The sequence below is a fragment of the Phyllostomus hastatus genome, unplaced genomic scaffold, assembly GCF_019186645.2.
Source record: "Phyllostomus hastatus isolate PE091 unplaced genomic scaffold, TTU_PhHast_1.1 phas_scaffold_585, whole genome shotgun sequence".
Classification (NCBI taxonomy): domain Eukaryota; kingdom Metazoa; phylum Chordata; class Mammalia; order Chiroptera; family Phyllostomidae; genus Phyllostomus; species Phyllostomus hastatus.
Window position 1 is genome coordinate 26,825,574 of NW_025334037.1, and position 26,770 is coordinate 26,852,343.

The 26,770-nt window shown below is 58.8% G+C and overlaps 1 protein-coding gene across 1 annotated transcript in view; it reads left to right on the top strand.

Annotated features, from left to right (window-relative positions):
• Nucleotides 1-26,770, top strand: part of CD82 (CD82 molecule) — a 52,264-nt gene that overhangs the window by 15,707 nt on the left and 9,787 nt on the right. Inside the window, exons 2-6 of the mRNA XM_045825767.1 lie at nucleotides 5,892-5,961; nucleotides 11,745-11,827; nucleotides 16,973-17,045; nucleotides 21,981-22,105; nucleotides 22,238-22,312. Coding sequence (XP_045681723.1) covers nucleotides 11,765-11,827; nucleotides 16,973-17,045; nucleotides 21,981-22,105; nucleotides 22,238-22,312 — 336 coding nt within the window. The 5' untranslated portion in view covers nucleotides 5,892-5,961; nucleotides 11,745-11,764. The remainder of the gene's footprint in view (nucleotides 1-5,891; nucleotides 5,962-11,744; nucleotides 11,828-16,972; nucleotides 17,046-21,980; nucleotides 22,106-22,237; nucleotides 22,313-26,770) is intronic.

Sequence of the window (26,770 nt, forward strand, 5' to 3'; positions counted from 1 at the left end):
AGGGTACACTGAGCCACATGAAGCACGCAGCACGCTCTCTGGCAAGTAGTAACTGCAGGAATGTTGTTATTAAATACTTTCGTTGTTAAATACTGGACACTATGTTCTCGAGAGCCTGTTGTGTCCCTTAAAAGGAGAGCTGGAGGCTGGGTGGACCCGCCGTGCTTGCTTTATGATGTGCGTTGGTGTGCGATTGCTCGTCTTCAGGGCTGTGCTCCTCCGGACTGAGCACTTCCCGGGGGCGGAGATGGGTCTCATTCGTCCCCTGCCCATGTCCAGCCCGGAGCCCGCCGGAGTGGGGATCCAGCGAACTGCAGTGGGGCAGTGGCTTGGGGCGAAAAGGCCGAGCAGAGGATGGCCACTTGGCTACCCCCAGGACGGCGGCCCCTCGGGCCTTCTGCGGCAGGAAACAGTATTGCAAAGTGGGGGGGCGGACCTTCGGCTTCGGTGTCAGAGGGTCTGGAGCGCAAACCTCAGCGGGGCCGCTGTTCTCCATGTGACCAGGACAAGTGCCACCGTCTCCTTGGGCCCCAGAGGTCCTGCTTCTGAAGCGGGGACCAGGAAGCCATGCCCCCCACCTGGAAGGGCAGTGCGGGTTAAATGAGAATGAGATGAGCGAGACGCGCTGCCACGGGGGGCTTTCCTGTGTGCTCATTTTATTCTCCAGCCCCCCGCCCTGCTCAACTGGCAGTTCAAGTTCTTGGCCAGGGGTGAGCTCTCCGGGGCCGTTCATAGGAGCCCGAGGCTCTCGGGGGACAGCCTTTATGCATACTCTCCTCCTGACGCGCGAGGAGGGGACTGTCTCTGACATGACCTCCTCCCAGAGTCTTCTCTCTTCGTCACGCTCACATTCTGGGGCATGGCAAGCTGATTCTGCCGTCCCCCTGGACGAGCCGTGGTCTCCCCGTTTTACAGATGATGCTCAGAGTGGGTGGGCACCTTGTCCAAGGTCACACAGCTCGACAACATGGTATTGGGATTATGTCTCTCTCAATTCCAAGTCCCTACCGCGACCTGGGTCATTGTTCCGCTTCCCTCTGGGGTCTGTGGTGGGGGGAGGGGTCCTTGAAAGGCGGATGGCTTTGGGAGGCCACCTGGGAATCTGGGTCCTCTAATGAGGGCCCCTGGAATCTGGGACTCCTGAACAGCCTCTCGTCTTCCTAAATTTCCCTCCGAATTAGGGCCTCCCAGCAGACACGCCCAAATGGGTTACAGATGTGTTGAGATATCTCCTTAGCCCTTGGGACAGAGCCCTGGGCCGCTGAGCTGAGACCAGGCGCAATCCTGTTCGTCTCTCATGTGCTGAACCAATACAGATCCTTCTCTGTGCGCTTCGCGGTGTGAGTCAGGTCGGGAAGCCCTGATGGCTCCAACCAATCCCCTCTCGGCCCCGGCCGTGCACACGGAATGCACACTGTCCCCAGAAGGGTGGGGATTCACGGACCCCTCTGGGCCACCTTCTCTTCATCCAAGCAATGGGCACTGTGGTGGGCGATGTCAAAGGCTTTTCTGGCACTGTGAATCTGAGTGCGTGAGCCTTAGAACACAGTGTCGGGGGGAGCAGGGTCCGCACGGGGATTAAGTGAGAAATTAAATTAGGCCAAACACAGTCAGGAAGGGGAGCCATGGAGAAGGAGAGGCCAGAGGCTATGGCTGTGCCTCAGCTTGAGTCTTTGGCTGCATGGGGGCCAGGTGGGGAGGCTGGGGGGCGGGGCTGGAAGGCTGCAGGTGTCTGTTGTTCCCCACGCTGCATCCTCCATCAGAGTGGCCCCCTCCCTGATACTGTTGAAGGCTCTCCAGGCTCATTGCTTAGGTTTCAGAGCAAAGCCTGCTGGGAAGGCCACATCTGTCAGACTCATCAGCCACAGTGAAGGAACACCCTTGCCAGGTTTGGTGGGGCTGACCTTTTCCTTCCTGACAGGAAGCCAAGAGTTGTGCCTCGGAGCTGGGGGGAGGACAGAGGGTCAGGCTGGCAAAGGGAGGTCGGAAGGGTGGGGTGGGCAGCCCCACCATCTACCTCATTGCCCCAGGCAGCAAGCAGGTGAGGGGGAAGGAATTCTGGCCTCAGATCAGACCTCAGTTTCAGTCAAGGCTTAGCCACTTACTTATGTGACCGTGGGCAAGCCTCTGAGTCTCAGTTTTTTCCTCTGTTAAATGGGGATGATATCTCAAGGGTGGGGTTTTAGAGAAATTAACTGAGGGGCAGTGGGCACGGCATGATACAAACTATAACGTGCTGTCCCTCCTCCACCACAGTCTGGCCAGGGGGGGCCACTACCTGCGTCCCCCTGGCCTCCTTGCCCCAAATGCCAGGGGTCCGTTCCAGCTCCAGAGGGTTACCCTCTGGGGAGTGAGGGCCTGTTACCCTGGCTGGTGGAATCAGTCACCGGGCAGGAGCTGTTCCTCATCGGGCCTTGGGTTCCACATCCTCGAGACAAAAGGGGGCCTTGGGGCTCTGAAACCCCATGATTCCTGGGAGGGTCTGATCTGGACGAGTTTCCTCCAAGCCATGATGGTGCGGGCGGTGGCATTTGCCCCCTTGAGTTGAGCAGCCGACAGTGCCCCAAATAATGCACCTTACTTAGATCTTCCAGGAACCCTGGGGGACGGGGCCTGCTGGTGTTTCTGAGTTCCAGAGGAGCTGTCGGCTCAGAGAGGCTCAGCGGTGCCTCCCTTGCTCGAGGCCGCAGCACAGCTGCTGGGAAGCAGGGCTGGGATTTGAACCCAGGTCTCGAAGGAACCTGGAGATCCCAATCATGCTTCTGGTCTTGTGATTTTCCTGTTGCCCAGAGTAACAGCTTTGCACTTTTGTCTTTCTTGTTTGTTTTAACAACAACACTGGAAAGGTAAGACCAGAAACTGGGAAATAAGAGAAGAGTTCAAAAAGCCAGCCCCTGGACTTGGCTGTGTTTGCAGGAAACACATCACCTGTCACATGTGAAAACAAACACAGCCACCTGTGACCAGCCTCTTCTCAGGGGCGACTGGGACAAAGTCCGGAGGACGGGAGAGCTGGGTCGCCGAGGACCAGCTTGCAGGCGGAGTGCCCGAGGGCTGGTGGCTTCCAGAGCACCGTGGCCATGCCAGGCTTTCGCTCCACTTTGCACCCAAGCAAGCAGGCTGAGCTGCCGTGGGGTCAGCTGTCTCACTCACCAGACTGGCTGCACCTCCAGGCCTCCGGCGGCCCCTGGGCACAGTCCAGAGGCTTGGACACAGAGGCCCCTCCTTCCTCAGGCAGCTCGGCCCCGCCCTATTTGTGGTAGCCCTGGCCCCTTGCCCCAGGGCAGCGGTCGTCGCCCTCTGGCAGGGAGCCCTCCAGCCTGGGCACATATCTGCAGGCTGGATCAGGGCCCCTCAGAGGGCTCTGGACAGGAAACTGACAGCTTCAGGATAGTAATCATCATCATCGTAACTGGCAGCATTTATTTGACATTTACCTGGTGCCAGGTGCTTTACAGATACTAACTCATGTACATCTCACCATCACCCATTATTAAGTTCGTTTTACAGGTGGGAAAGCTGAGGCGCAGTGGCGACGTGATCGCCCAAGGCCACACAGCTGGTGAGACGCGGCAGATTTGGCCTTTCAGGCATGGAGGGTAGGAGGAGTGGGCTAGGGTGCCGGCTCAGGCTAAGCCCTACTGGGTGCTGCTAGCCCGATCTCAGGTCACCCTGCATCATGAATAGTGTCCCATTCGCTGACAAGGAGGTAGCTCTGCAGCGTCGCCCGAGGTTTTGTGGCCGATATGTGGCGAACCCAGGGGAGGAAAGCAGGGGTCGCTGAGTGGCTCTGAGCTCAGTTCTAATACCTCCCTGTGCTGAAGGCCTGGGGACCTGGGACAGGGCAGGAGGAGGTAGAGAGAGAGGATCTCTGGACTCCAAATCTCCGAGTCCTCCACTGTGTGCTCAGCCCCGATTTCACTGTGACCTGCGGGCGCCTGCTCTCTCGGCCCCTCTGAAAAACGCATGGATCTCAGAGGGCTTCTTCCCCTTCAGAGCAGACGCTGCTCTGGGCATGTGCCTCCAGGAAGTCAGGGTGGAGCGGAGTTGCCAAGAGCTTCGTGGAAACTCTCCCTGGCCAGGCCCTGCTGTTCCAGGTACCCCAGGCCTGCCTGTACCCCACTCCCAGCAGAGGGACGGGGCCCCATTAGAGTCCCCAGGAGAGCTTTAAACAGTCCTGATGGCCCTGGCCGGTGTCACTTGGTGCATGAGCACCAGCCTGTGAACTGAAAGGCCGCCGGTTCAATTCCCAGTCAGGTCATGTGCCTGGGTTGCCAGCCAGGTCCCTGGTTGGAGTCATGAGAGAGGCAACTGATCAATGTTTCTCTCACACAGCGATGTTTCTTTCCTTCTCTTTTTTCCTCCCTTCCCCTCTCTCTAAAAATAAGTAATAAAATCTTTTTTAAAAAGCCCTGAAGCTCAGACTGTACCCTGGGCCAGTTAAATCAGCACCCCTGGGAGGAGGGCGCAGGCACCAGCAGGTTTAGAGCTCCCAGGGGAATTCCAGAGTGCGGCCAGGATCAGGGGCCACTACTCCCAACAAACAGGAGACGGGGAAGTAGGAACCTCCTGGCTCTCCGGGCGTGGTGACCCCCTGACCAGGCGACAGCCCCTGCCTGCCGCTGTGTGCATTGTTCTTGGGAGACAGTCCACAGCTTGCATTGGCTTTTCTGCCCCAAAGGAGATTGAAATCCAGCCTTGGGGGAAGCCGCCTCTTCCCCAGTGGCACGATAAAAGTTGGTTTGTCCTCTCTAAGAAACCTTTCCTCCCCTCTCCAGACTGCCCCCGTTTTCCTTTCCTGTTTCCTGCAAGCGCGGGTGAGGATTTGCTAAGGACTAGGCACTGCTCTAGGCTCCGGGACATGGGGCGAACGAGACAGACACCGCCCCTCCCCGCAAGGAGCCTGCTGAGGCAGGGGCTGCAGACACAGCCATAAACCAGAGAGATAAATGCAGTGAGCGGTGCACGAGACAGGCCCAGGTGTCAAAGCTTCTGCTCCTTCAAGTCACGGGGCAGTGGGGGGAGTTCCCCCAAGATTGTGATGACTTGCGGGTCAGGAATTGTGGGGGCGGGCGCTGGGCATCGGCATATTTTGACTCTAATGTGTAGCTGGAGGTGAGGCCTGCTGAGTAGATCAGGTGTTCAGGGAAAAGCCTCTGGAGGGGGAGCTCAGCCTTCCAGGAGCGGGGAGCCAGCCCGGGGCCTCATGGACTCGGGGAGGAGTGATCTTGAAAGAAGCGCAGGTGGGAAGCCTGGTGGGCAAGGGCCTGCTCTACTGGAACAACAGGAAAGAGCAGCCTTTGTGTCCTGCGGAATGAGTGTGTGCCTGAGGAGGGGGGAGGGGCAGGGCCCCGAGGGCCCCGGGAGAGCGTGAATTTTATAGCAGACATCTCGGCTGTATCGCCATCGCAGGGTTGCAGAGTTGGGGAGTTTCAAGATCCAGTTTGCATTTTTCAAAGCCCTTCCCGAGGTGTGGGTAACAGCGAGGGCGGGAGGGGGACCTGTGCCCAGCTGGGGACCTGCACTGGTGCAGGTGGGAGGTGAGGCCAGGGGCCGGGAGGGGTGCTGGGTTGGGCTGTGGGTGGGATGAGGGCGCCGAGGCACAGAGAGACCCAGCTGGGAGCTCCTAGGTGTTCAGGCTGAGCCACTGGTGGGTCAAGGTGGTCCCCTCCCCACCTTGGAATCCTGCAGCGCTTAGAACCCTGGAGCCTGGGCCCTAAGAGACCTCGAGAGGGTTTCCTAAGCTGTGCTCCACATGGTGTGAAGGGCTGTGAGGTGAACGATGGTTTTAAGTCAGGTGCTTGGTCCTTAATAGCCGAATGTACAGTGACTCTTGGGGAGAACTGTTGCTTCACAGACTTGGTGACAGCAAATTTTATTGTTCTTAACAGAGCATCTCCTAGGACTCCTATTCTGAGGAACCGCTCCGGAACAGGCTGCTCGGGTCCTGCTGTTTGACAGGTGAGGAGGTGGGGTGGGGTGGGGTGAGAGGGTAGGAGCGGTCACCTGCGCTCTGTTTCCTCCTGAGTGACCTGTCAGAGCAGGTACACAACCTGCACCTCTGACTCTGGGCTTCCAGGTACAGTAAATGCTGCAGGAGCCACTCCGTGTCCACAGGGCTGTATGGGGACATCCAGGTTCCAAGGCTGGGCTGGAAGGCTCCTCCCCCTTCCTCAGCTGAGGGACAAACCCAGCCTCCTGGGCCACAGGTGCAAACCCACGGGAGGGCTGGACAGAAGGGGTTCCCTCGAAGACACTCCTTCCCTGTGACCAGGGGCTCTGGGGAAGGCTAGGGGACCCTGGCCGTGGGTCCTGGCCTTCAGAGCTGGCTCCGGGTGCGAACCCTACACAACCCCCACCCCACCCCTTAGGTGAGGGCACGAGAGGCCTGAAAACAGAGTCTCAGCGACCCAGGGGTGGTGGAGCTCAGACCCCCTGCAGGTGGCCGAGTGTGGAAAGTCCTAGTGTTCTGTGGGGAAGTCCTGCCCCTCCCATTCGCCTCTCCACCCCTCCTCCACCCCACCCTCCATGCCCCCTCCATCCTGCCATCCTCCCATCCCTCTGTCCACCCACAGCCCCGGTGGCAACATTTTCTGGGATCCTACTTTGTTCTCATGAATAATACACAGTCTTTCCCCCCGAGGTCTCACGACCCACTGGGGAGATGGACAAGTGAGTAGAAAATCACTGCACAGCATTAGGAGTTGGAATGGGAGTCTCCATTTATTGAAAGCCTACCCCGTGCCAGGTACTTTACCCACATCATCTGATTCAATCTCAGAGCAAATCTGCCAAAAGAGATTTCATTTTCCTCATTTCACAGATGACTAAAGTGAGGCTCAGAGAGGTTAATTTCTTTGTCCAAAGTCACACAGCTGGAAGGTGATAGGATCACATTTACAGCCAGGCAGCCCAATGCCAGACCAGAGCCTGTGCTGGGAGCCGCTCCAGTGTGCAGTGCTGTCGGAAGAAAGCAGATTGGGAGCGCCCCTCCCCGACACGTGTGTTCTCAGGGATGGGGTGGCGGGGCGGTCCTGAGGAGCCCGGCTGGAGCAGGAGGTTTGCTGGAGGAGGTGGGAGTCCGAGATGAACACTGAAGGATGAGGAGGAGTTAATGACACTGTACAAACTAATTTGGCATAAAATTATATATTTGGTCCATTTAAATTATAGATGCGTAGAAATGGTCAATTTACCTGCTACGAAGCATAACAAAATCAGCACCTTCTTCCCACTGCTCACGCGGCTGTCGGTGGCTGTTCTGGCATTCTCCAAATAAAATGCGCTTGTTTTGCGGCTGTCAGGACACCCTTGCAGGAAAGCAGGGGCAGAGCCTCCAGGGTTTGCAGAGAGTATGTACGAGCAAGTGTAACCCTGGGAGACGGCCTCTGTTTCACTTCATCTGCAAATGCAATGCTCACCCTCACTTCTTCCCCAATTCCTAATAAAGATGCGTATCCCAGCTCTGACGGCCAGGTGCTGACCTCACTGTGTCTTCATAACAGGGGGTTCAGCTGGGAGCCCCCATTCTACAGGTGAGGAGAACAAGGCTCCGGAAGTCCCTTCCCTGTGGCCATGCTCTGGCAGAGCCAGGATTTGAACCCTGCTCTGGGGAGCCTGTGCACCACCATTCGACCCCCTACACCAGGAAATGACAAGCCTTTTCCGCAAGGGGCCAGGCAGTAAACGTTGAGGGCTCTGTGGGCCAACGGTCTGCCACAACTGCCCCGCTCTACCTGGCAACGCCAAGCAGCTGCAGGCAGGACCCAAACCAGGGGGTGTGGCTGGGTGCCAACCCGAATTTATTTACGGACTTGGAAATTTGAATTTCATGTGTTACAAAATATTCTTTTTTAAAATTCTTTTCCAACTTTAAAAATGTAAAATTTGCCCTAGTTGGTGTGGTTGAGTGGATTGAGCGCTGGCCTGTGAATGGAAAGGTCACCAGTTCGATTCCCAGTCAGGGCATGTGCCTGGGTTGCGGGCCAGCTCCCTGGTTGGGGGTGTGCGAGAGACAACCGATTGATGTTTCTTTCACACAATTTGTTCCTCTCCTTCTCTTTCTCCTTCTCTTCCCCTCTCTCTAAGAATAAATAAATAAAAATCTTTAAAAGCATAAAATTTGTTCCCAGCTCACAAGCCATACAAAAAATAGGTGGTGGGTTGGGTTTGACCCACAGGCCTAGCTGGCCACTGCCGTGCTGCCCGGGCCCTCATCCCCATCTCGTGAGTGAGGAGACCGAGGCTCGTCCCGTCAGCACGGGCAGGCAGAGCCGGAATGTGACCCCACGCCCTCTGGTTCCAACTTTGGGCTCTCCTCTTTGGTGGGGGTGGAGGACTCCCCAAATTTGACACCACAGCCCATCGGAGGCTGACCTGGGCGTGTTCCCAGCCTTCACTGACACCCCTTTGTGGAACCGCCCATCTGCCAGGTGTGGGGACTGTCGCTCATCCCCTGCTCCCTGTGGCTGTGAGGGGGAGATGGCTGTACTCGCAGGGCAGAAAGACTTCGTGTCCAGGGTCCTGGCCCACAAGCCTGGGAGCCACCCACCCCAGGCTCTGGTTCTTAGTACCTTTCCCTCCCTCGGGCGATTCCCAGGTGGTCTCTGGACCTGTCCCGATTGGCCAAGCTGCCTGCCAGTCATGGGGCTGCCCGACTCCTCTTCCAGCTTCCCCCTGGAGAAAGGGGGCAACTCAAGGGGTCAGCAGCCTGGATTCTGTCCCTGGCCTGTCCACATACTGGTGGCTGAACCAGCTCCTTTAGCCCTCTGGGCCTTTGTTTGCTCACAGTATGTTGAAAGGCTTTGCCCAATGCCTGGTATAAATTGTGTGAGTGACCAAGAGACCGAGAAGTAGACCCGGGGGTCGGAGCGTCGGGGATGCCCGCCAGCCCACTAGACCAGAGCTCCTTTGAGCTGTCACCTGGGCCCTCACCATCCACTTGGTGAACAGAACCCCAGCCATCCCCAGATACAGTCAACAGCCAGTGCCTGGCACACAGCGTCTCACAGTGGAGAGATCTTGCGCCCTGGACCTTGGGCTGCTTCACGAGCCGTGTGACTTGGGCAAGTCAGCTGCACCTGCCTGAGCCTGCCCCACCCCTCCGCAGGGCAGGCGTACCCTCCGCACCTTCTGGGCAGGCTGCGAGGAGGAAAGGGGTTGACTGGCCTGGCGCCAATGGCTGCCCACAGGCAGCCCCGCCCCCTTTACTCGGCAGGCCCGGGTCTCACTCTGGTCTGAAGGCTGCCCCTTCTGAACACCCCCAGCCCTGCGAGGCTGCGCTGCAGACCTGGCCCAGGAGCAGGACCTGGGAGCCGGAAGTGTACGAACGCCGCAGACTCCCTGGGCCTGCCGCAGTTGCTGCAGGGCTGTTTCTCCACTCCTCCAGTTTCACAAGAACCAACTGGCACTACCACTGGCTGGCTCGTTGGGGCCTCTGCGCCCCTGGGCTATGATGCGGTTGGTGAAGAGTGCTTCTGGTGAAGTGGTGACTTATCTATAGGCTGTTGGGTTGGGCCTGTGTCTGCCCCTGGGGCTGGCATCCACACCCCCACCCCTTCCCCTCCCTGCCCTTTACTGGGAAGAACCCCAGACAGGCAAGCAGGTCCCTGGTAGGAAAGAAAAGCACGCCTCTGTCCGTGGGGGGATCTTTCCTCTCTGGCTGTTTGCCCCCTGTGAGTTTATGAGGGGCCTCTGGTGCCGTGTGGGGAGGGGAGAGAGGAAAACAGTAGTCTCCTGTACGTGGACCAGCTCCGCCCCCCCACCCATCGGGCCTTCCTCTCAGACCTCTGGGTCTCCTGACTTGGGGGTGAGGGTAGCCTCAGGGTCTGGGGGAGGTCCCAGGCAGAGTTGCTGAGGCTGGTCTTTCAGGGTTCCTGAGTCACCGCTGCCCCTGCATTTCTCAGACCTAGATCTTGGACCCTGGGGACTTAGAAGAGCGTCATTTCCCCATGTAGCACTTGAATGAACTTCCTCCATAAGTCTTTATTCAGGCTTTGCTTCCATGCCTCTTGTGATGAGGCGCTCACTACCAACCAGGCTGCTTTTTTTTTTCTTTTTTGGGTGTCTTTGCTTCATGTGCCCAAACCTGACCCATACAAAGGCAGCTAAAGAAAACTTTCTCTAACAGGGATATTAGATAACTGAACTGAACCCCTTGGGAGGTGGTAAGCCCTCCCCCTAAACCCCCTTCCCCATCACTGGAGGTGCATAAAGTCAAAGCCGAGCTCCCACTGGCGAGGATGTGGGAAGATTGTTAGAATGTCCAGAGAAGGGCCAGAGGCCTCTGTGCAGACAGGGGAGATTCCCATGACTTAGGACTGGCTCCCCCTCTGCGAGGGGCAGAGAGAGGGCCTCCATGCTCTCTGCTCTGGGGCCTCCCCCACTCTCCCCGCTCCACAGAGCAGGGGGAACAAGACCTGGTCTGCTGCCTGCTTCCCCATCCCCACCCCCGCCCTCGGGGCCTGGCTCTACCCTTGCAGCTGTCCCTGGCCAGCTGTCCTGGCCCGAGCGGCCTGGCGCTGGTCCCCTTGCCCCACAGGGCCTGAGAGCTGGCTGTTGTCTCTCCCGGGGTGTCTGGCCTCGGGGAGGGCGCACAGGCAGCCGGCTTTCTGCTTCCAGCTTCCCTCTTCCGCCCCGGGTCCTGCCCTTGCCTGGGGTCCTCTGAGTAAAGGGACACAGCATGGGCTGTGTCACCCAGGGTGACTGCAAAGTTGTAAACAACCTGGGTGTTCAATCTTCAGTGTTGACGCTTTGCTATCTCCATCTGGGACTTTAACTGGGAGTCCCTGGGGGGTTCCCGAATGGGCTGCATGGGGTGTGTGAACCCCCAGAAGTTGTTTTCAAAAAGTTACCTATTCCTGAGTTTTCTGGGAGAGTCTCTGACTGCCCCACCCCCGCCCCCGCCACGTTAATAAGAGTTACAGCGCAGTACCAGGGGCCCTGTGCAGCGCGGAGGGTTGTGAGGCGGGAGGGCACTCCCCCACGCGCAGACAGGGTGTGCTGTGGAATGGGAGAAGCAGTCGGCAGCTCAGTGTGCGGCGCGGGCCCAGCCTTGTTTGAACCGTTTGTTGTGCTCCCACACGCTGGAGGCGCAGCCACTCACTCAGAGGATGGCAGTTTTTATCTCTGGGGGGAGATAAGAATTTCTGTTGAATTTGTGTTTTTCTGTATTTGTTGGATGTTTCACAACACACGTTCCTTCCCTCTGTAACAAGGTAGGCGGAGTGCTTGGTCCGTTTTCTGAGAGGCCGGAACTCTCCTTCTCCCCAAGGCAGCCCCCACGCCCCAGGTGTGGCCCCAGATGTGCGGACCAAGCTGCAGGACTGGCCTCCGGGTCTCCAGCTGTCACTTACCAGCGTCCTGGTCTCCTGACTTCTGGGAGCCCACCTGGGCTGTATAGGAGAGACCCTGAGGCTCTCCTATACAATTTTGCCCCACGCCTGGGCCCCACAGAGTGGCTGGCCCAGACCCTAACTGCCAAGCATCAAGCAGCCCAGAGTATTCCTAGGACCACTCCCCAGCTGTGTGGCTGTGGGCCAGTCATCCAACCTCTCTGGGCCTCAAGGAGCTGTCAAGCGTGATTTAACATTAGTACCTGCCTTTGGGGCTGTTGTGAGGGTGAGCTAGGAGGATTTGGGGCGAGCAGATGGTGGGTGCCCATGGGCCTTGGTTCTCTCTCCTCCCCCTCCCTGCCCAGTCCCACCCTGCACTGACCTTGACCTACCTGCCTTCTCTCCTCACAGGGAACTCCAGGGCCGGCAGGATGGGGTCAGCCTGCATCAAAGTCACCAAGTACTTTCTCTTCCTCTTCAGCTTGCTCTTCCTGGTAAGTATGGCCGGCGCCGCTTGACTGCCTCCCACAGAGACTCCGGTCCCTGATGCATGCCAGCCTGAGACCCTCCGGAGAAGCCAGGCCTGGGGACGGGGGTGGGGCGTGGTCGGTGGGGGCTGAAGGCAGGCCATTCTGAGTGGGACCGGGCCAGGCTGGTGAAGAGATTGCTGGCGCACCTGGCTGGCTCCCTGGCTGAGCGCTGGACCCTTGCCCAGCCTTCCCCTCTCCGGGGGTGCTGAGGCCAGCTGTCCAGGGCGCCAGGTGTGGGGGGAAGAAAAGCCCTCGGGGCACCTCCTCAATTCTTGTCTTCGGGGAATTGTTGGACGGGAGTCTCCGGAGTCTTTCTTGCCTTGTCCTGCCCCCCACCTCCCTCTGGTCCTCTGAGAACCTCCCTGTTACAGCTCTGGTCTCAGATGCCCCCCCGCCCCATCACTCCCACCTCCATGGCGGAGAGCGTGTCCGGAGCTCCCCAGAGGGTGGGCATGAGGAGGCTGGGCCCTGGGCCAGAGTGGAGACACAGTTCCCTTCCCCAGACCCTCCCCGGCGGGCGTCACCAGGTCCTCGAGCCAGGGGACGCCCAGATGGAGGCTCCACGCACATCTGGAGCTGGTTTTCCCGGGGCCTTGAATCTCCTCTCCGGCCTGGCACCGCCTGACTCCTGCTGCTCTGGAGCCGCCAGGATGGGGGGGCGGGCGTGTATGAGGGGTTGTGTGAGCGTGTGAGAGGGCGTGTGTGAGTGTGCACGTGTGAGGCTGTGTGTGTGAAGGGGCAGGGGTGACGGCAGCCCACAAAGCTGGGGCTGCGGCCTCTCCGCGTTGGCGCACCCTGTGCTGTTAAAAAAACACGTTCTACAGGAAGATGTTCATTAGGATCCAATTTTACTCTCAGACATTGCACACATACATGAATATTTTCAAGAGAAAAACAATACCTCTGGACGTTAATGTCGGGCTTCCAGGAAACTTGGGGTTTGTTCTCTCTGCCTCTTCATTTTTCACATTTTCTACAACAGACATGAATTACTTGTGGGAAAAAATTGTTTTACAAGTTTCATAGGATTGTGGAAAGTTTAGAAAATAAAGAATCATCCTAAATCCCTTCTCATAACTATAATCCAACATGCAGATCCTTACAAGTGAGTTCCAGGTATATGCGAGCACACACGTGTATGTACACGCACACACATGGACAGCCCTGGTGCCGCCTGCTGGGCTCTCGCCCACCTTGCCTCCAGCCCCACCTCCCTCCCCGAGGACCATGCTGAGGCCCTGCTGTGGCTCTGCCCTCCACTGATGGCAGCCAGGCCTGGACGCCACCCCGGGCAGGGCCTGGGCACCTGGGCTTCCCTGGCTTGGCACTCAGGTCCCTCCTGGCTGGCCCGGGTCGCTGTGAAGCAGCTGCCCCAGCAGCCAGAGCCAAGCTTTCCCTGGCAGGCAGGAGGCTCCCAGGCTGAGGCCCGGCTGCAAGGGCCAGTGGGGGCCAGGGGTGGGGAATGAACGCTGCGGCTCCATCCCTCGGGGCTCTAGAGACGAGAGAGGGTCTGGCCATAGCCCGATGGTGCCAGGGCTCGGGGTTCAGGGCTGTAGACACCCCCCCTGCACCCGTGCAGTGGGAGGGAGGAGGGGCAGAGACTTCCTGGAGAGAGGGAGCAGGGTTGATGGTTTTGGCTGAGGTGTCCTTTCCTGTTCTACGAGGCTGCCCAGAGACTGGAAAAGTTTCTCTCCGGCCAGAGCTCTGGGGGCTGCTCGTGGGGGCTTGGCTCCCTCCCAGCTGCTCCAGGAGGAGGCTGGTGGGAATCAGGTGTTAACTCCCTGTGTGCTGGGGCTCTGGATGGCCCCTCAGGATGGGGGGAGTGTGGTGGGGGTGGGAAGCATCTATTGCAGGAGGACAAGAGGGAAAGGAGAGTTAGAGGTGACAGTGTGTGTGCGGTTCACTCACGCACCAAATGTGTGTTTGACACCTCTGTGTGTTCAGACTCCCTGGCGGCGCCAGGCGCACACTGGCCGGCAGCAGAGCGGCGGGTTCTGCACTCATGGGGCTTATGTCTGCCCGGCGATGGCCTCTGACCAGCTGCTCTAGCGGGTGATAAAATCGCGGTCGGGGTAGGTGCTGGGAGCGAAGGACCAGCCCCGAGCACAGCAGATACTAAGGCACTTGCACTCGTCAGAGCAGTCAGCAGAGGCTTCCCGGAGTTCCTCGGGTCTGGGGAGAGGGGGTCTGAGCAGCAGAACATCGGTCCCCAGGGGGAGGGGCAGGGGGCGTCTGTCTGGGGTGTCTGTTGGGGCACAGGCTCCCCAGAGCGACTCTGAGCTGTTTGCCGCACAGTGGGAAGCGCTTCTGTGATCGGGCTCGTGGTTTGGAAAAATCACTCTGGCTGCCGAGCGAGCGTGCTCACACATGCACACGTGTACATGTACACGTTTTTGTCCACACACCCTCCTGACCCCAGACTCCTCACCAAGTTGCCACATCGGCTTTTCTCATGCGCAGAGGAGCCTTGAGGCCACCGGAGCCACTGTTCTGGGGGAAGAAGGCAGGCAGTCAGGGTCCCGGCTCCTGGCTGAGCCCTGGCGGCAGATGCTGGCAGGGCAGGCGTGGTTGACGTCGTGGGGTGTGTCCCGGAGCCCCAGTCTTGCTCACAGAGAAAGGGGGTACCACGGTGTCTCCCCCATTCTGGTCAGCCACCAGGCCCAGCCTCCTCCTCCTGGCTGTCTCCTGACCTGGTGGCTGGCCTGGCCACACCCGACCGCGAGGCTGCAGGCAGCAGACACTTGGGGAAACTGAAAGGGCCAGGCCGGGGACTTACCTCTGGGCTTCTCCAGGCCCGCCAAGGAGCTCAGCCGAGCAGTCTGGGAATTTTACTCTCTTTGGGATTATATTTGCCCGGAGGGGATTTTCTGCCCTGCCTCTCATTCCCTCTCCCAGGAAGGGCAGTCCCCCCCAGCCCTGACCCACCCTGCCCCGTGAGTGCTGATAGGTGAGTGGGTCTGTGGTAGCAGGGCCAGACCATGGGCCTGACCGCTGGCCCTGCCCCACTGTGCTGTGATGTTTGGGGTGGGTTGGGCCGGGGTTCTGGAGTCTTTGGGAACCTAACTGCCAGGTTCCCAAAGCCCCCCTTCCTCCCAGCAAGCTGTGCAGTCTGAGGCACCCCCACATGGGGGTACACCCTCCCCCTCCCCAGGGTCTCAGTAGCCTTCCTCTCCCCTGAGCCTGGCTTTCTAAGGCTAAAACCCAAGTCAGACCCCAAGTATCCCTGCAGCTGAGCTGCCACCCTCTGACCCAGCTTAACAGTCAGACCTGGCTTTGAGCCCCTGGTGGATGTATTGAGTGACCTTGAGCAAGGTCAGGGCCTCAGTTTCCCCAGCTATAAAAGGAGGATAATAACAGGGTCCACCCACCAAGGAGAGAGGGCGGACGGGTGAGCTGCTGGAAGGCTGGGGACGGAGGGGGGTGGTCCTCGTGCCTTTGTGCCTTTGCATCCATGGTCATCCCCTGCCATTGTCTTTAAGGGGCCAGGCCAGGGTGAGGCCGGCGAGGTGCTCAATGCAGGGCCACAAACAGCCCTGTGCGGTGCCCCATGGGGTGTCTGCTGCTTGTCAAGAGGAAAAATCAGTAATAGTGAGCCTGTTTTTTTAAAAGATTTTTTAAAAGATTTTATTTATTTATTTTTAGAGAGGGAAGGGAGGGAGAAAGAGAGAGAGAAACATCAGTGTGCGGTTGCTGGGGGTCATGGCCTGCAACCCAGGCATGTGCCCTGACTGGGAATCAAACCTGCGATGCTTAGGTTCGCAGCCCGCACTCAATCCACTGAGCTATGCCAGCCGGGGCGAGCCTGTTTTTATGTAGATGTTTAAAATATTTTGTCCATCCTGGATTTTTCCAGTAATTTAAAAAAAATAATTGCTATAAGCTGTTATTTGTCTTGGTTACTGAGTCTTTGGCACCTCCTTAATTTTTAACACCCAAAGCAAAAGCATTGCTCCCCTCCCTCAGGGTCCCAGCTCTGGTCTTAATGAGGTAGAGCCGGGCTGGTCAAGACCCTGGGTGGACCCTGGGCGGACCCTGGGCTGAGGGCTTTCTCAGTGGCTGCTGGTCTTGCACCTGAGGCTACAGGATGATGGCTGAGGAGGGGGCCCAAGGCTGGTGGTAAAGGTGGGCAGTGACACACTGGGACCCTCAAGGTGGGTTATCTCCAAGTGGGCCCAGGCCAGGCCCCAGGTGAGGGCCAGCCATTCGGGGTGACGCAGCACTTGCCACCCAGGGGAACCTGTCGTTTTGTTCCCCCACCTTAGCTGCTTTGGTGGCATGGTGGTTCAAGGCTGGGGCTCCATCTGGAAAGGTGGGCTCAGGCTGTGGGCCTGGCCCCGGAGGAGGAGGGAAGAGGCAGGGAATGCCTGGGTCTGGGCCTCTGGCAGCCACCCCCTACTCCTTCGCCTTTCCACTCCTGCGTTTACAGTTAGGTTCGTGAACTCATTTATTTCCCCTGCCCTCAGCCCCTGGTGCTGGATACAAGCTGCATGCAACCTTGCCCTGCCCTCCGGGAGCCTAACCAGAGAGCCACACCTGGTAGTGAAACCCAGTGGAATGCCTGTTAAAAAGGGTCCCCCAGGGGCTGCCACAGAGGAGAGGCCCTTCAATCTGCCCGGGAGAGTCAGGAATGCTCCGGCGGAAGGCAGCCTTGGAGCCAAGCTCTGAAGAACACGTTGGGTTTTGATGTGCAAGTCCACAGGGATACTTCTCAGAGCCTGGCTTATTTGGGACACTCTCAGCGCCCGGGCTGGGCTGAAGTGGAGGGGATGAGCCCCGAGCATGGAAAAGGACCAGGAGATGATTACGGGGTATCCCTGGCAGAAGGCTGTGCCCCACAGAGCCAGTGGGCTTGGTCTGACCACACAGGGTCGCAGGGTGGGGAGACGGGGGACAGAAGGGGCTCTCTACGGTGGTCCTGCTGTCTGGATTGCTGGGGTACACTGGGACTTGGAGTGCGGGACCTGAGGCCACTTGGACATCCCTGGCTTGGGCAAGGATGGTGGTGGCTCCTTGGTACCCCCATGGCCGGAGCTGTAGGTTCAGCTGGGCAGGGCGCTCTCCCGCCCCACCTGTTCTCACTGCCCAACTAATGCCCCGTTCTCCTTCTAGATCCTGGGCGGCGTGATCCTGGGCTTCGGGGTGTGGATCCTGGCCGACAAGAGCAGTTTCATCTTTGTCCTGCGTAAGGAGCCCTCTGCTTCCCCCGCCCCCGCTGGCTCTGGAGGGGCGAGCCAGGCCACACAGGCCGCGCTGCCCCCACCGGTGCAGCAGCCCCAGTGCCGCCGGTCACTTTCCCAGCTGGCTCCAGGGCCCTGCCCAGGTCCTGCGGCTGACCTCTGCAGGGGGTTCTGGAAGGAATTTTCTCCCCCTCCTGAAACAAAGCGTCTGCTGTCTGGAGAACCCTGGGGGACAGGGAGGCTTGTTCTCCCATCCTGGCCCCTTCCCTCAGCCCGACCTTGAGAACGCCTCTTACACTGTCCATTAGCCTGTTCAGCAAAATGTGGGCAATGGTCCCTCCCTTTCCCAGTTGAGAGAGATGTAGGAAAGAGCCAGGAATGCCAGATTGCGGGGTGTTGGTGAAGTGCCTACTGTGTGCCTGCACTGTCTAGGGGTGTTGGGCACATGCACTGAGGAGGAAGTCACCAGACACAGCTTCTATTGTTCGAGCTCAGGGGGCTAAGCGTTTTGCATACATCGGTCATCTTAATCCCACAACAGCTCTGCGAGGTAGGAACGGTTCTATTCCTGCCTTCCAAGGAAGAAATGAGGTCCGTAGAGCCTCCGCTCCTTGCTCAAATTCACACAGCTTCTGAGTGGTAGGTGTGGGACTTGAACCATGAGAGCTTTGGTCCTAAATGCTGCACATGGTGAGAGAGCCACAACATGGGAGCCCCTTCTCTCGCTGTTTGGAAGCAGGTGGAAAGAAACCCAAGATGATAAGAGCCACTCTGAGTCTACTCCCAGTCTCCTCCAGGAAGCCTACCAGGCTTGCTGCACTGACCTCTCATGGATGCCCTTTGGTGGGAGGAGGCCTAGCACGCGGCCCCAAGTAGCACGGTGATGCCACTCCCATCAGTGAGCGTGTCGTCCTTGGCTCACTTCCCCTTCCAGCAGCTGCCGGAGGTAGCAGGTTTGGACTCGGGCCCATGACAGCTGCTTGATTTGAATAAAACAGAACCGGCTGCAGTGGGGTCACACCTGTCACTGCGGTCCCAGGGGGCTAGGCCTTCTCCCCTCAGAGGGTAATGGAAGCAAGGATGACTCACCCCCCACCTACATCAGACTCGGCCTGCGGCTGTCAGCCTTTCCTCTTCTTGGGGGGCAGCAGATGCCACCCCCATTCTAGGGCCAGGGTCCTGGTTTCCTGTCTCTGCCGGGTGCCCACACTTGCCCCATCCTATTGTGACCCTGACTAGGCCCAGGCTCCCTACTTCCTGGGCCATGGCCCACACCCAATGGGCACTGTGCCACCGGGCAAAGTCTGGAGGCCAAGCCCGCCCATGGCATTTCTGCCCTCTGCACCCCACCCCAGGGCTCCAGGGACCGCCTGCTACTCCTCCCTCCCCCAGCCTCTCCCCTGTTCAGGTCCGAGAATCTTGAGCTGGCCAGACTTCAGAGGCCTCCCGCATGTACCATGTACCCTGGGTGTTTTTAAAGACACAGGGCCCGGCCCCACCCCAGGGGATCTGACCCTCGGTGTGGGCGGGGGCCCGGAGCACCGTGGTTTCTACAAAGCTCCCCAGGTGTTTCCCAGGCGGCCAGGGCTCAGAAGCACCAAGCTGATCTCCTAGCCCAGTCACTGTACCGTTGGGTAAACTGAGGCTTGGCAAGGGGAAAAAAGACTTGCTGAGAGTCACATAGCAAGTAAGGGTCAGGTCTGGGAACCTGGGGCTCCCGACCTACTGTGTGCCGGGCTGCACGACACAGCTCTGCTCTTAGCCTAATTGAATCCTCGCTGCATCACTGTCCTGTTTTCAATCCCCGCCCAAGGACATGCTTATTGATTTCAGAGAGAAAGAGAGAGAAATATCGATATGAGAGAGAAACATAGATCGGTTGCCTCTCCCAAGTGCCCTAACTGGGACTGAGCCTGCAACCCAGGCACATGCCCTGACTGGGCATCGAAACCAGAGCCTGTCGGTTTCCAGGGCAATGCTCCCACCAGCAGAGCCACACCGGCCGGGGCTCCACGTTTTACAGTGGAGGAAACTGAAGCACGGGAAGGGGAAGTAGCTCATCGGAGGGCACACAGCCAGCAGGTGGAGAGCTGGGATGGGAACCAGGGGGCGGGGCCCCTGAGCCCCTGCCCTGCAGGGCTCTGTGGCGCACCACGGGGTTGCAGGGTGTGCAGACACAAGCACAGTGGCTCAGAGGGCAGGTGCTGGGTACAGGTTGTCGTGGTTCGAATCCTGGCTCTGCGGCCTGTTAGCTCCGTGATCCCAAGCCAGCGCCTTCACCTCTCTGCGCCTCTCTGTCTGCAAAGTGGCGATGAGAGAATGCGCCTCATAAGGTTATTGTGAGTAATTAAATGAATTATTACCCAAAAAGAGTTTAGAACAACTCCTAGTGAAGAGTAAACCCTACATAGTGATGGTTAAATAATGTTCATAATAATTGTTATAATAAGTATTAAAATTGTTAAATAGTAACATTTATAATACCATCTATCCTTACAATATCTTTAAGAAGCAGGACTTTGTTCCTTTTCACGGAGAAGGACACAGAGGCCGGGGAAGGGCCTGCCCGGCTCAGAGGCGGCCAGCAGCCGCGCTGGGGGCAGCACTCACATGTTGTGGTCTCCGGCCCCTTCCGGTTTGGGCCGCTCCCCACCCCCCCCCCTCACCGGAGCCTGCCAGACCCAATAGGATCGAGATGTCTCTGCTGCACATAGCAGATGGGTCACCCTGGAATGTCCTCTGGTCCCTTCCTAAGTCAGTTGCTCAGACTGGGGATGGCCTGAGACCCTGGCGGGCGACAGGGCCTGGCACCCACAAAAGGTTCTAAGAAACCAGCCCCCACAGCTCGGCTAGCCTCCCAGGGGAAGGGGCTGGGGTCTCAGGCCCGGACCTCACCTGCTGGCCATCAGGCCCCCTAGAGACAAATCGGTGTGTGAACCCCCACCCTTGGGGCTGCTGTGGGACAGTCAGGGTCGAGGGCCTAGCCAGGGCTGGCATGCGGCGGGTCTCCAGGCAGTGCCAGCCCCTTTGTTGCAGCGCGGTCACCGGGAGCGCTGTCAGAACTCAAACCCAGGAAGTTCGGGAAAAGTAAAATTTGGCGGCCCCTGCTGCCCATGCCGATCGCTGAGAGCCAGGGCAGGGAGGGCCAGGAATAAAAAGGAAGCCCCACCCTGACTCAGAGGGACTCAGCCCAGATTCCTGGGAGCTGCTGTGAGGAGCAGGGCAGAGGCAGCCCTACCCTGGCACCCTGAGAGTGGTGGGCGGGCCAGGGCCCTTCCTGAGCTCTAGAACATTCTGTCTGCCACCAGAAAGGGGAGCTGGGTCAGGCCCTGCTCCACCCACACTCTAGCTTTGTAGTTAGGCGTCAAGGGTGCCAACACCCCCTCAGTGGCCTCTCCCAGGCCCCCTGGCAGCAGGCGGTCATTCTTCCTCCTGACAATCATTCCTGCCAGCCCCGACTGCACCCAAGTCACTGCGGAAACACGCTGAAAATGCAGATTCTGGGTGGTTTCCTCATGATGGGCCCAAGAATCTGCATCCCCAAGAAGCTGCCCCCATCGCTGGCGTGCTCCAGGCTGCTCTCCAGCCTCCGAGGGCCTCCCTCCTGGGCTGCCTGCCAGGAGTGCGGGGCTGTCACAGCATGAGCCCGCAGCCCCCAGCCCTGGCCCTCCTGGAGTGTCCCAGCCTCGGCGTAGAGTGTGCCCAGGCCAGCAGGCTGCAGGGGCCCCGAGCTCTGCCCTGTGTGTTCTGCTGGGCTTCTGGGGAAATGCTGGCCAAGCGCCCCTGCAGAGCCTCCGATCCGCCCCCACCAGGGTGGGCTCTGTCTGCCACCAGCCCTGCAGATGGTCTCTTGCCATCAGGACCCTCCTCTGTGCCTCGAGCGTGTCACCTGTCACACTGGTCTGTTCGTTCTCACCTCCTTTCCTTTCTTCACATACATTGAGCCTACTTCTTCCTCAGGTCTTTGCACCTGCCGTTCCCACGGCCTGGGATGCTTTTCCCTCGGGTCTTCACCTGACTGACCTCTCTGTTCTCACCTCAGCTCAAATGTCACCTGCCCAGACCAGCCTTCCCAACACCCCAGCCACTCCCTGCGTTAACAGTTCTCTGCGTGAGCCAGCTTCAACGCCTCCATGGCCCTCTACACAGCCAGGAGGGTGTGCTGTTTACGTTTTGTCCACACCTCACATGACGTCAGCTCCTTGGTGTGGGGACCTCATCAGTCCAACTTCTGTATCCCCAGCAGCTGCCACAGTGCCTGGCACCTGGTGACCCCAGGCCAGGACACGGCCCCGCACATTAGAGGAGGGAGCATGGCGTCGGAGGCCTGCGTATTTCCCCATCCCAGCTCTGGCCTGTGCGGTGCACCTCTCTGGGCCTCAGTTTCCTCATCTAAGGAATGGCTGCGCTGAGTTCCGTCAGAGTTGGAGACAGTGTGTGGGCAGCCCCCGAGGCACATTGCGTGGGCAAGAGAGGCTGGCGTTGGCCGTGTGGACGAGGAGGAAGGCAGGCCTGTGGCTCGTTCACTCAGCAGCTATTCATGCACCCTTTTGCTGTGCCAGCCACTGCTAGGTGGGAGCTGGGGGTTCGGCAGGGGCAGCCCCAAGCCCTGCCCTCCTGGAGCTCGCTTTCTGGTAGGGCGTGGCCATGAGCCCGATAAGCTAGCACGATGCAGTCTTTCCGATCCTGGTCAGGGCCGAGGGGGTCAGGTTCAGCAGGGACGGGGTCTAGCACAGACTGAGGGAGGCACATCCAGGCAGCTTCCAGAGAGGGTGAGAAGCAGGTTCCTTGCTGAGAGGTGGGGGCACTGACCCAGCACCCCAACTCCAAGGAGGACATCTGGGAGCAGTCCTGGGCCTTCGGGCCCCGCCCCTGGTTTTGTGCTTCATGAGTGGGAGCCGGCCAGGCCAGGTCGAACACCCTTCCTTCTGTCCTCCCAGAGTCGTCCTCCAGCGTGTTCAACGTGGGGGCCTACGTCTTCATCAGCGTGGGGGCCGTCACCATGTTCATGGGCCTCCTGGGCTGCGTCGGCGCCGTGAAGGAGGTCCGCTGCCTGCTGGGGCTGGTGAGTCGCCGTCCCCGCTGCCTGCCCAGCCCCTGAGCCCCGGCCTGGCCCGGACTGGGTGGGGAGCCCCCGAGGGGAGTGGGGCCTGGTGTGGGCGGCTCCCGGCTGACTCTGCCCGCTCTGTGTTCCCAGTACTTTGTCTTCCTCCTGCTGGTCCTCATCGCCCAGGTGGCTGCTGGTGTCCTCTTCTATTTCAACATGGGCAAGGTAAGCACCCCCCCTCCCCGGCCCCAACCTACACTGGCCGTCGCCTGGGGGATTGGCCTGGGGGCGGGGGATAGACAAGAAGCCGCAGTTGTCACAGACAAACCCAGCAGGCGGGGGACACCGCTCTGTGGTTAAATGGGGGGCGGTAGAGGGGAAGGCAGTATCTGTGGGCAGAGTTTCTCTAGGGCCTGGACGCTGCTCTGCCCCACTGGCCAGCCGTGTGGCTGCCGTGTGGCTGCTGTGTGCAAGCTGCTTGCCTCTCCCTGCCTGTGTCACCCTCTGTCAACTGGGGACAACGGTGACATTGAACCCCTTGGGTTGCTGCTAGGGTTGAGGGAGACTATGTTAGTGAAACATAGCCCAGTGCTTGGCAGGGTAAGAACTCAGGAAATCTCTGCTGTTCTTGTTATTGTTGAGGCACCTCAGCAGGCGTTCCACCCATGCCAGGCACCCACGCATGAGGCCCTGGGAAGAAACTGTCAGTAAAAGCATTAGTGCTGTGTCTCAGGGAAGGTGCCCAGCTTTGAGGAATAGAAGAACATTAGACTTACTGTGGCTTAAAACCTAAGGACACTTGTGGACACAATCAGAAGTCAAGTTTGGAAGCTTAGAGACGGTGGTTCTAGCTGTCTCTTCAGCATCCTCACCATAATGGCTTCTCTACATCATACCTCTCACCTCATGGTCCCAAGGTGGCTGCCACAGCACCATCCTGTGCTGCTGTGGCCAGGAGAAAGGGACTGGGGCAGTGCCAGCCATGGCCATTTCTTTCATCAGAAGAGCAAGCCCCCTACAAATGTCCCCCAGGTTGGGTTACAAAGCTACCCCTGGCTTTACTGGTGTCTGAGAAAGTGTCTAGCTTTTAGGCTCTGAAGACAGAGGCACAGGGAACCAGGAATGGCCGCTGGGTGAGCCAGTCTATTGTGATGATCACAGGGGTTTATGGAACATCTGCTATGGGCACAGAGCTATGGGCGCATCGTCTCATCCTCACAACAGCTCTGTACGGTAGGCATTGTTGTCGGACAGGAAAAAGGACGCTCAGAGGGATTAGTAGCAAAACAGCAACGATAATAATAACTATAACCTCCACCATCCCTGTATCGGTTCAGCACACATCATAGGCTGGGTACAGTGCTGGCCGCTTTACATTCATTCTTTTGCCGATCCTCACCACACTCTCCCAAGATGGGTGAGAATCCCTGTCCCATAGGTGATGGGGGTGGGCACCCAGCAGGTCAACGCCCAGGTCAGGTGAGAGCTCAGGCACTTGACTCCAGTCGGTGCTCAGCCGTGGCCCAGCTGAGCCTGGGGGCAGGGCCTGCCCTCCTCCAGGGCTGCGGTTCTTGTCCACTGAGCAGGTGGCAAAGCCGGCAGCTGGGGGCAGGGCTCCTGTGTTTTACCTCGTGAAGGTCACGTTGCCTCAGATCCCTCTGAGAAGGAAGCTGAGAAAGCATTACACCCTCAACAACTTGCAATCAGAACCAGTCTGGAACGAAACGTTGCACACGTGCTGACTGAGTATTTGGACTTCATAGAAATTCTCAGATCATGGATGTGAGCACCCACCTTGTCAGATGTGGAAGCTGAGGCACAGAGAGGTTAAGCAACTTGGCCAGAGGTCACACAGCTAGTAAATGGCAGAGCTGAGATACGAGCCCCAGCAGCCTGGCTTTTGAGCTCCTGCTGGTGAAATGTTCACTGTGGCCCCTACCTGAATCTGCTGTACTTACTTACAATCCACACGCAGCCGGTTTCCCAGGGGAGTTGGACCTGACTTCCGATGTAGGCACAGGGCGGCTAAACTCAAAATGAGAGTGATCAGAATGCACACTGAGAGAGAGGAAGACCACTGTTCCTGAAGCCACGGGATACGATGCTCCTGTAGCCGAGGGCTAACTTGAACCTGAACTTCCTGGCAGCCAACGCAAGAGGGGAAATACAGTTTCAGTAGATGAAAGGAAGCATACTTGGCTACTGCACAGGAAGAAGATGCTTTGGGCAGGGAAACTCCTTTTCCAGGGAAAGGGTTGTGAGGCGAGCACCTGGGGCTTTCCTGGGACTCAGCCAGCTGCACATTCTCATTGGGGTGGGCAGGAGCAGGGCTCCGGCGGGCTGGCTCCTGTGACTGAGCATGGGTCCACTCTGCAGCGGGGCCGGGCAGTCCACCTCGCCACCACTGCATGTTTCCCCATCTCAGAGTGACAAAGACGGTGCCCATCTGTGGGCACTAGCTGCGTGCCAGCAGCCGATGTTGGGACTCAACACGTTTCACTTTTACGAGCATTTTCCGCTCTAAGAAACTGAGGCCCAGAAAAGCGAAGTGGCTTTCAGCCACAGTCACACACAGGGCAGAGGCGTCAGAGTGGAGGTGTCCCTCCTGCTCCAGGCCCAGGCCTCCCCCAGGTGGCACAGTCTCTGCTTGGCCGATGACCAGAGCCTCCCCGAGGTGTCCTGCAGGTCCAGAGCAGGGCTTGTGTGGAGGGTCACCTCTCCTGACTCCAGTCTAGACTCTGTCCCTTGTACCCCCTGCACCCTTCTGTGCCTCGCTCACCGGGGGCCCCAGGCTCGGGCCCTCACTCTCCCTGGCCCCAGGCCCCCTCACCTTGGCCCACCTCCTCCTCTGGAAGGCAGAGGGAAGTTTTCTGGCTTTTCTGCGGAAATTCTGGCGCCACCCTATCGCCCAAGTTGGAATGAACGATTTATTTTTTCTTTCCCGGCACATTGTGAATCCCAGTGGGAGACTAAACATGCCCTTGATGGTGTTTATTCCTGCAGATGAGGCCCAGCTGGGGAGGCGGGGCGTGTGTGCGCCTGAAGGGAAAGGATGGCCCTTGCAAGGCAGTGGACCCGTCTCTCCCGCTGCTTCCAGGCCCCCTGGGCAGGTGGGAGGGACGGAGCCCCAGGCTCCCCGGGAACCGGTCTCCAGGCTGCCACCTGTCTCCCCTGCCCGGCACTTGGAGCCGCTGCTGTTTCCAAGGCAGCAACAGGGGCGGGGTGGGGGGGGTGGGTCCTTGGGCCAGGCGGGTGGCCTCCCCCCCCACCCCCCCTGCTCAGCTCAGGAGCGCCAGCTGCCTGGTGTTTATAGAATGCAGAGTGGTGGCCAGTGCCTGGGCCCGGAACCCAAGTGCCCGTGTGGGAGCCCCTGCGCCGAGACCCTTGGCCCGTCGCCCACCCTCTCCGGGCCTCGTGTGCCGACTGCCGTGACCACGCAGGTCCACTGTTCCTTGTCTGCAATTTGGAAACCTGAAACCACTTTGAAATGCCCCCCGCCAAAACAAAACAAAACAAAACAAAACAAAACAAAACAAAACACAAAACCATTTATAACTCATTTGGTGGCAAAATGGACCTGAACGGAAGTGAGGCTATTTGTGCCCTTGTGTCCTGCGCTCAGGTGCCCCTCAGGGATGTGAGTGGGAGAAACTCGGGACTGTGACACAGGCCCTGATCCCTTTGTGAAACTGGGACACTTCTCGGTGCTGGAGCACTTGGGTCCCCGGGTGCCCCAGCGACGTGGCGAAGATGAAGGGCACCAACCCGTGGGAAGGGTGCAGTGCGGTGCTGGCCCGGAGCAGATGTTTGCTGGCATCTTTGCGAGGGCTATTGTTATTGTCACCGTCATTGACCTCGTTCATGCCCGGCGGGGGCCCAGTACGTGGCAGCTGCTGCCGCTGCTGTCGGTATCAATACCAGGGTTAGCAAGGGCTGTGGGAACCAGGAAGTGTGCAGCTCAGGTCCCCTGGCTGCTTCTTCACCTGTTTATCCAACTTTCGTTCAGTGGGCAAAGGGCTGACCTGGTACTCAGGGGCCCCGTGTTCTAGAGTGGGCTCTGCCCCGATTACTGTGTGTCCCTGGACAAGTTACCCAGCCTCACCTGAGGAGGTGACCTCCTGGGCCATTCTGAGTTCTGCCAGTCTGGGGTTCTGACTGGTTCTCTGCAGGCAGGGGAGGGGAGGGGAGGAGCGGGTCAGGAGGAAGCAAGCAGACTGACCATGCTTCCTACCATGTGCTGGGTCCGGGGCCTGCTGCACTTGTGCGGTCTGTTCTGCTACCCGCCCCCGCCCCCAACGACCTGCACAGGTGGGGTGCTGCGGCTCCGAGGGGTTGCGTCAGGGGCTCAGCAGAAGGGGGCTAAGAGCCTGGAGGGAAGTGGGCTCGCACGGCCTGGGCGGGAGCTGGGGGTCGGGGGTGGTGACAGTGTCTGTGTGCTCCGAAGAACGAGGGGTCAGGGCAGCTGTGACTCCCTCCTCCTTCCCTCTCCCACCTGAGAAACCCAAAATAGGCACTGTGCAGGCGTCCTAAGGTACAGGTAGCAAAACAGGTTCCTTGAGGACAATGCGGGTCTGTGAGGTGTCTGCTGGTGGAGCGGAAAAAGGCAGCTAGAGTCAGGACGGGGAGAGGTGGACTTTCTCTTCCCTGTTGGGAAGACAGAAGGCTGTGTCCGGCCTGTCCTTC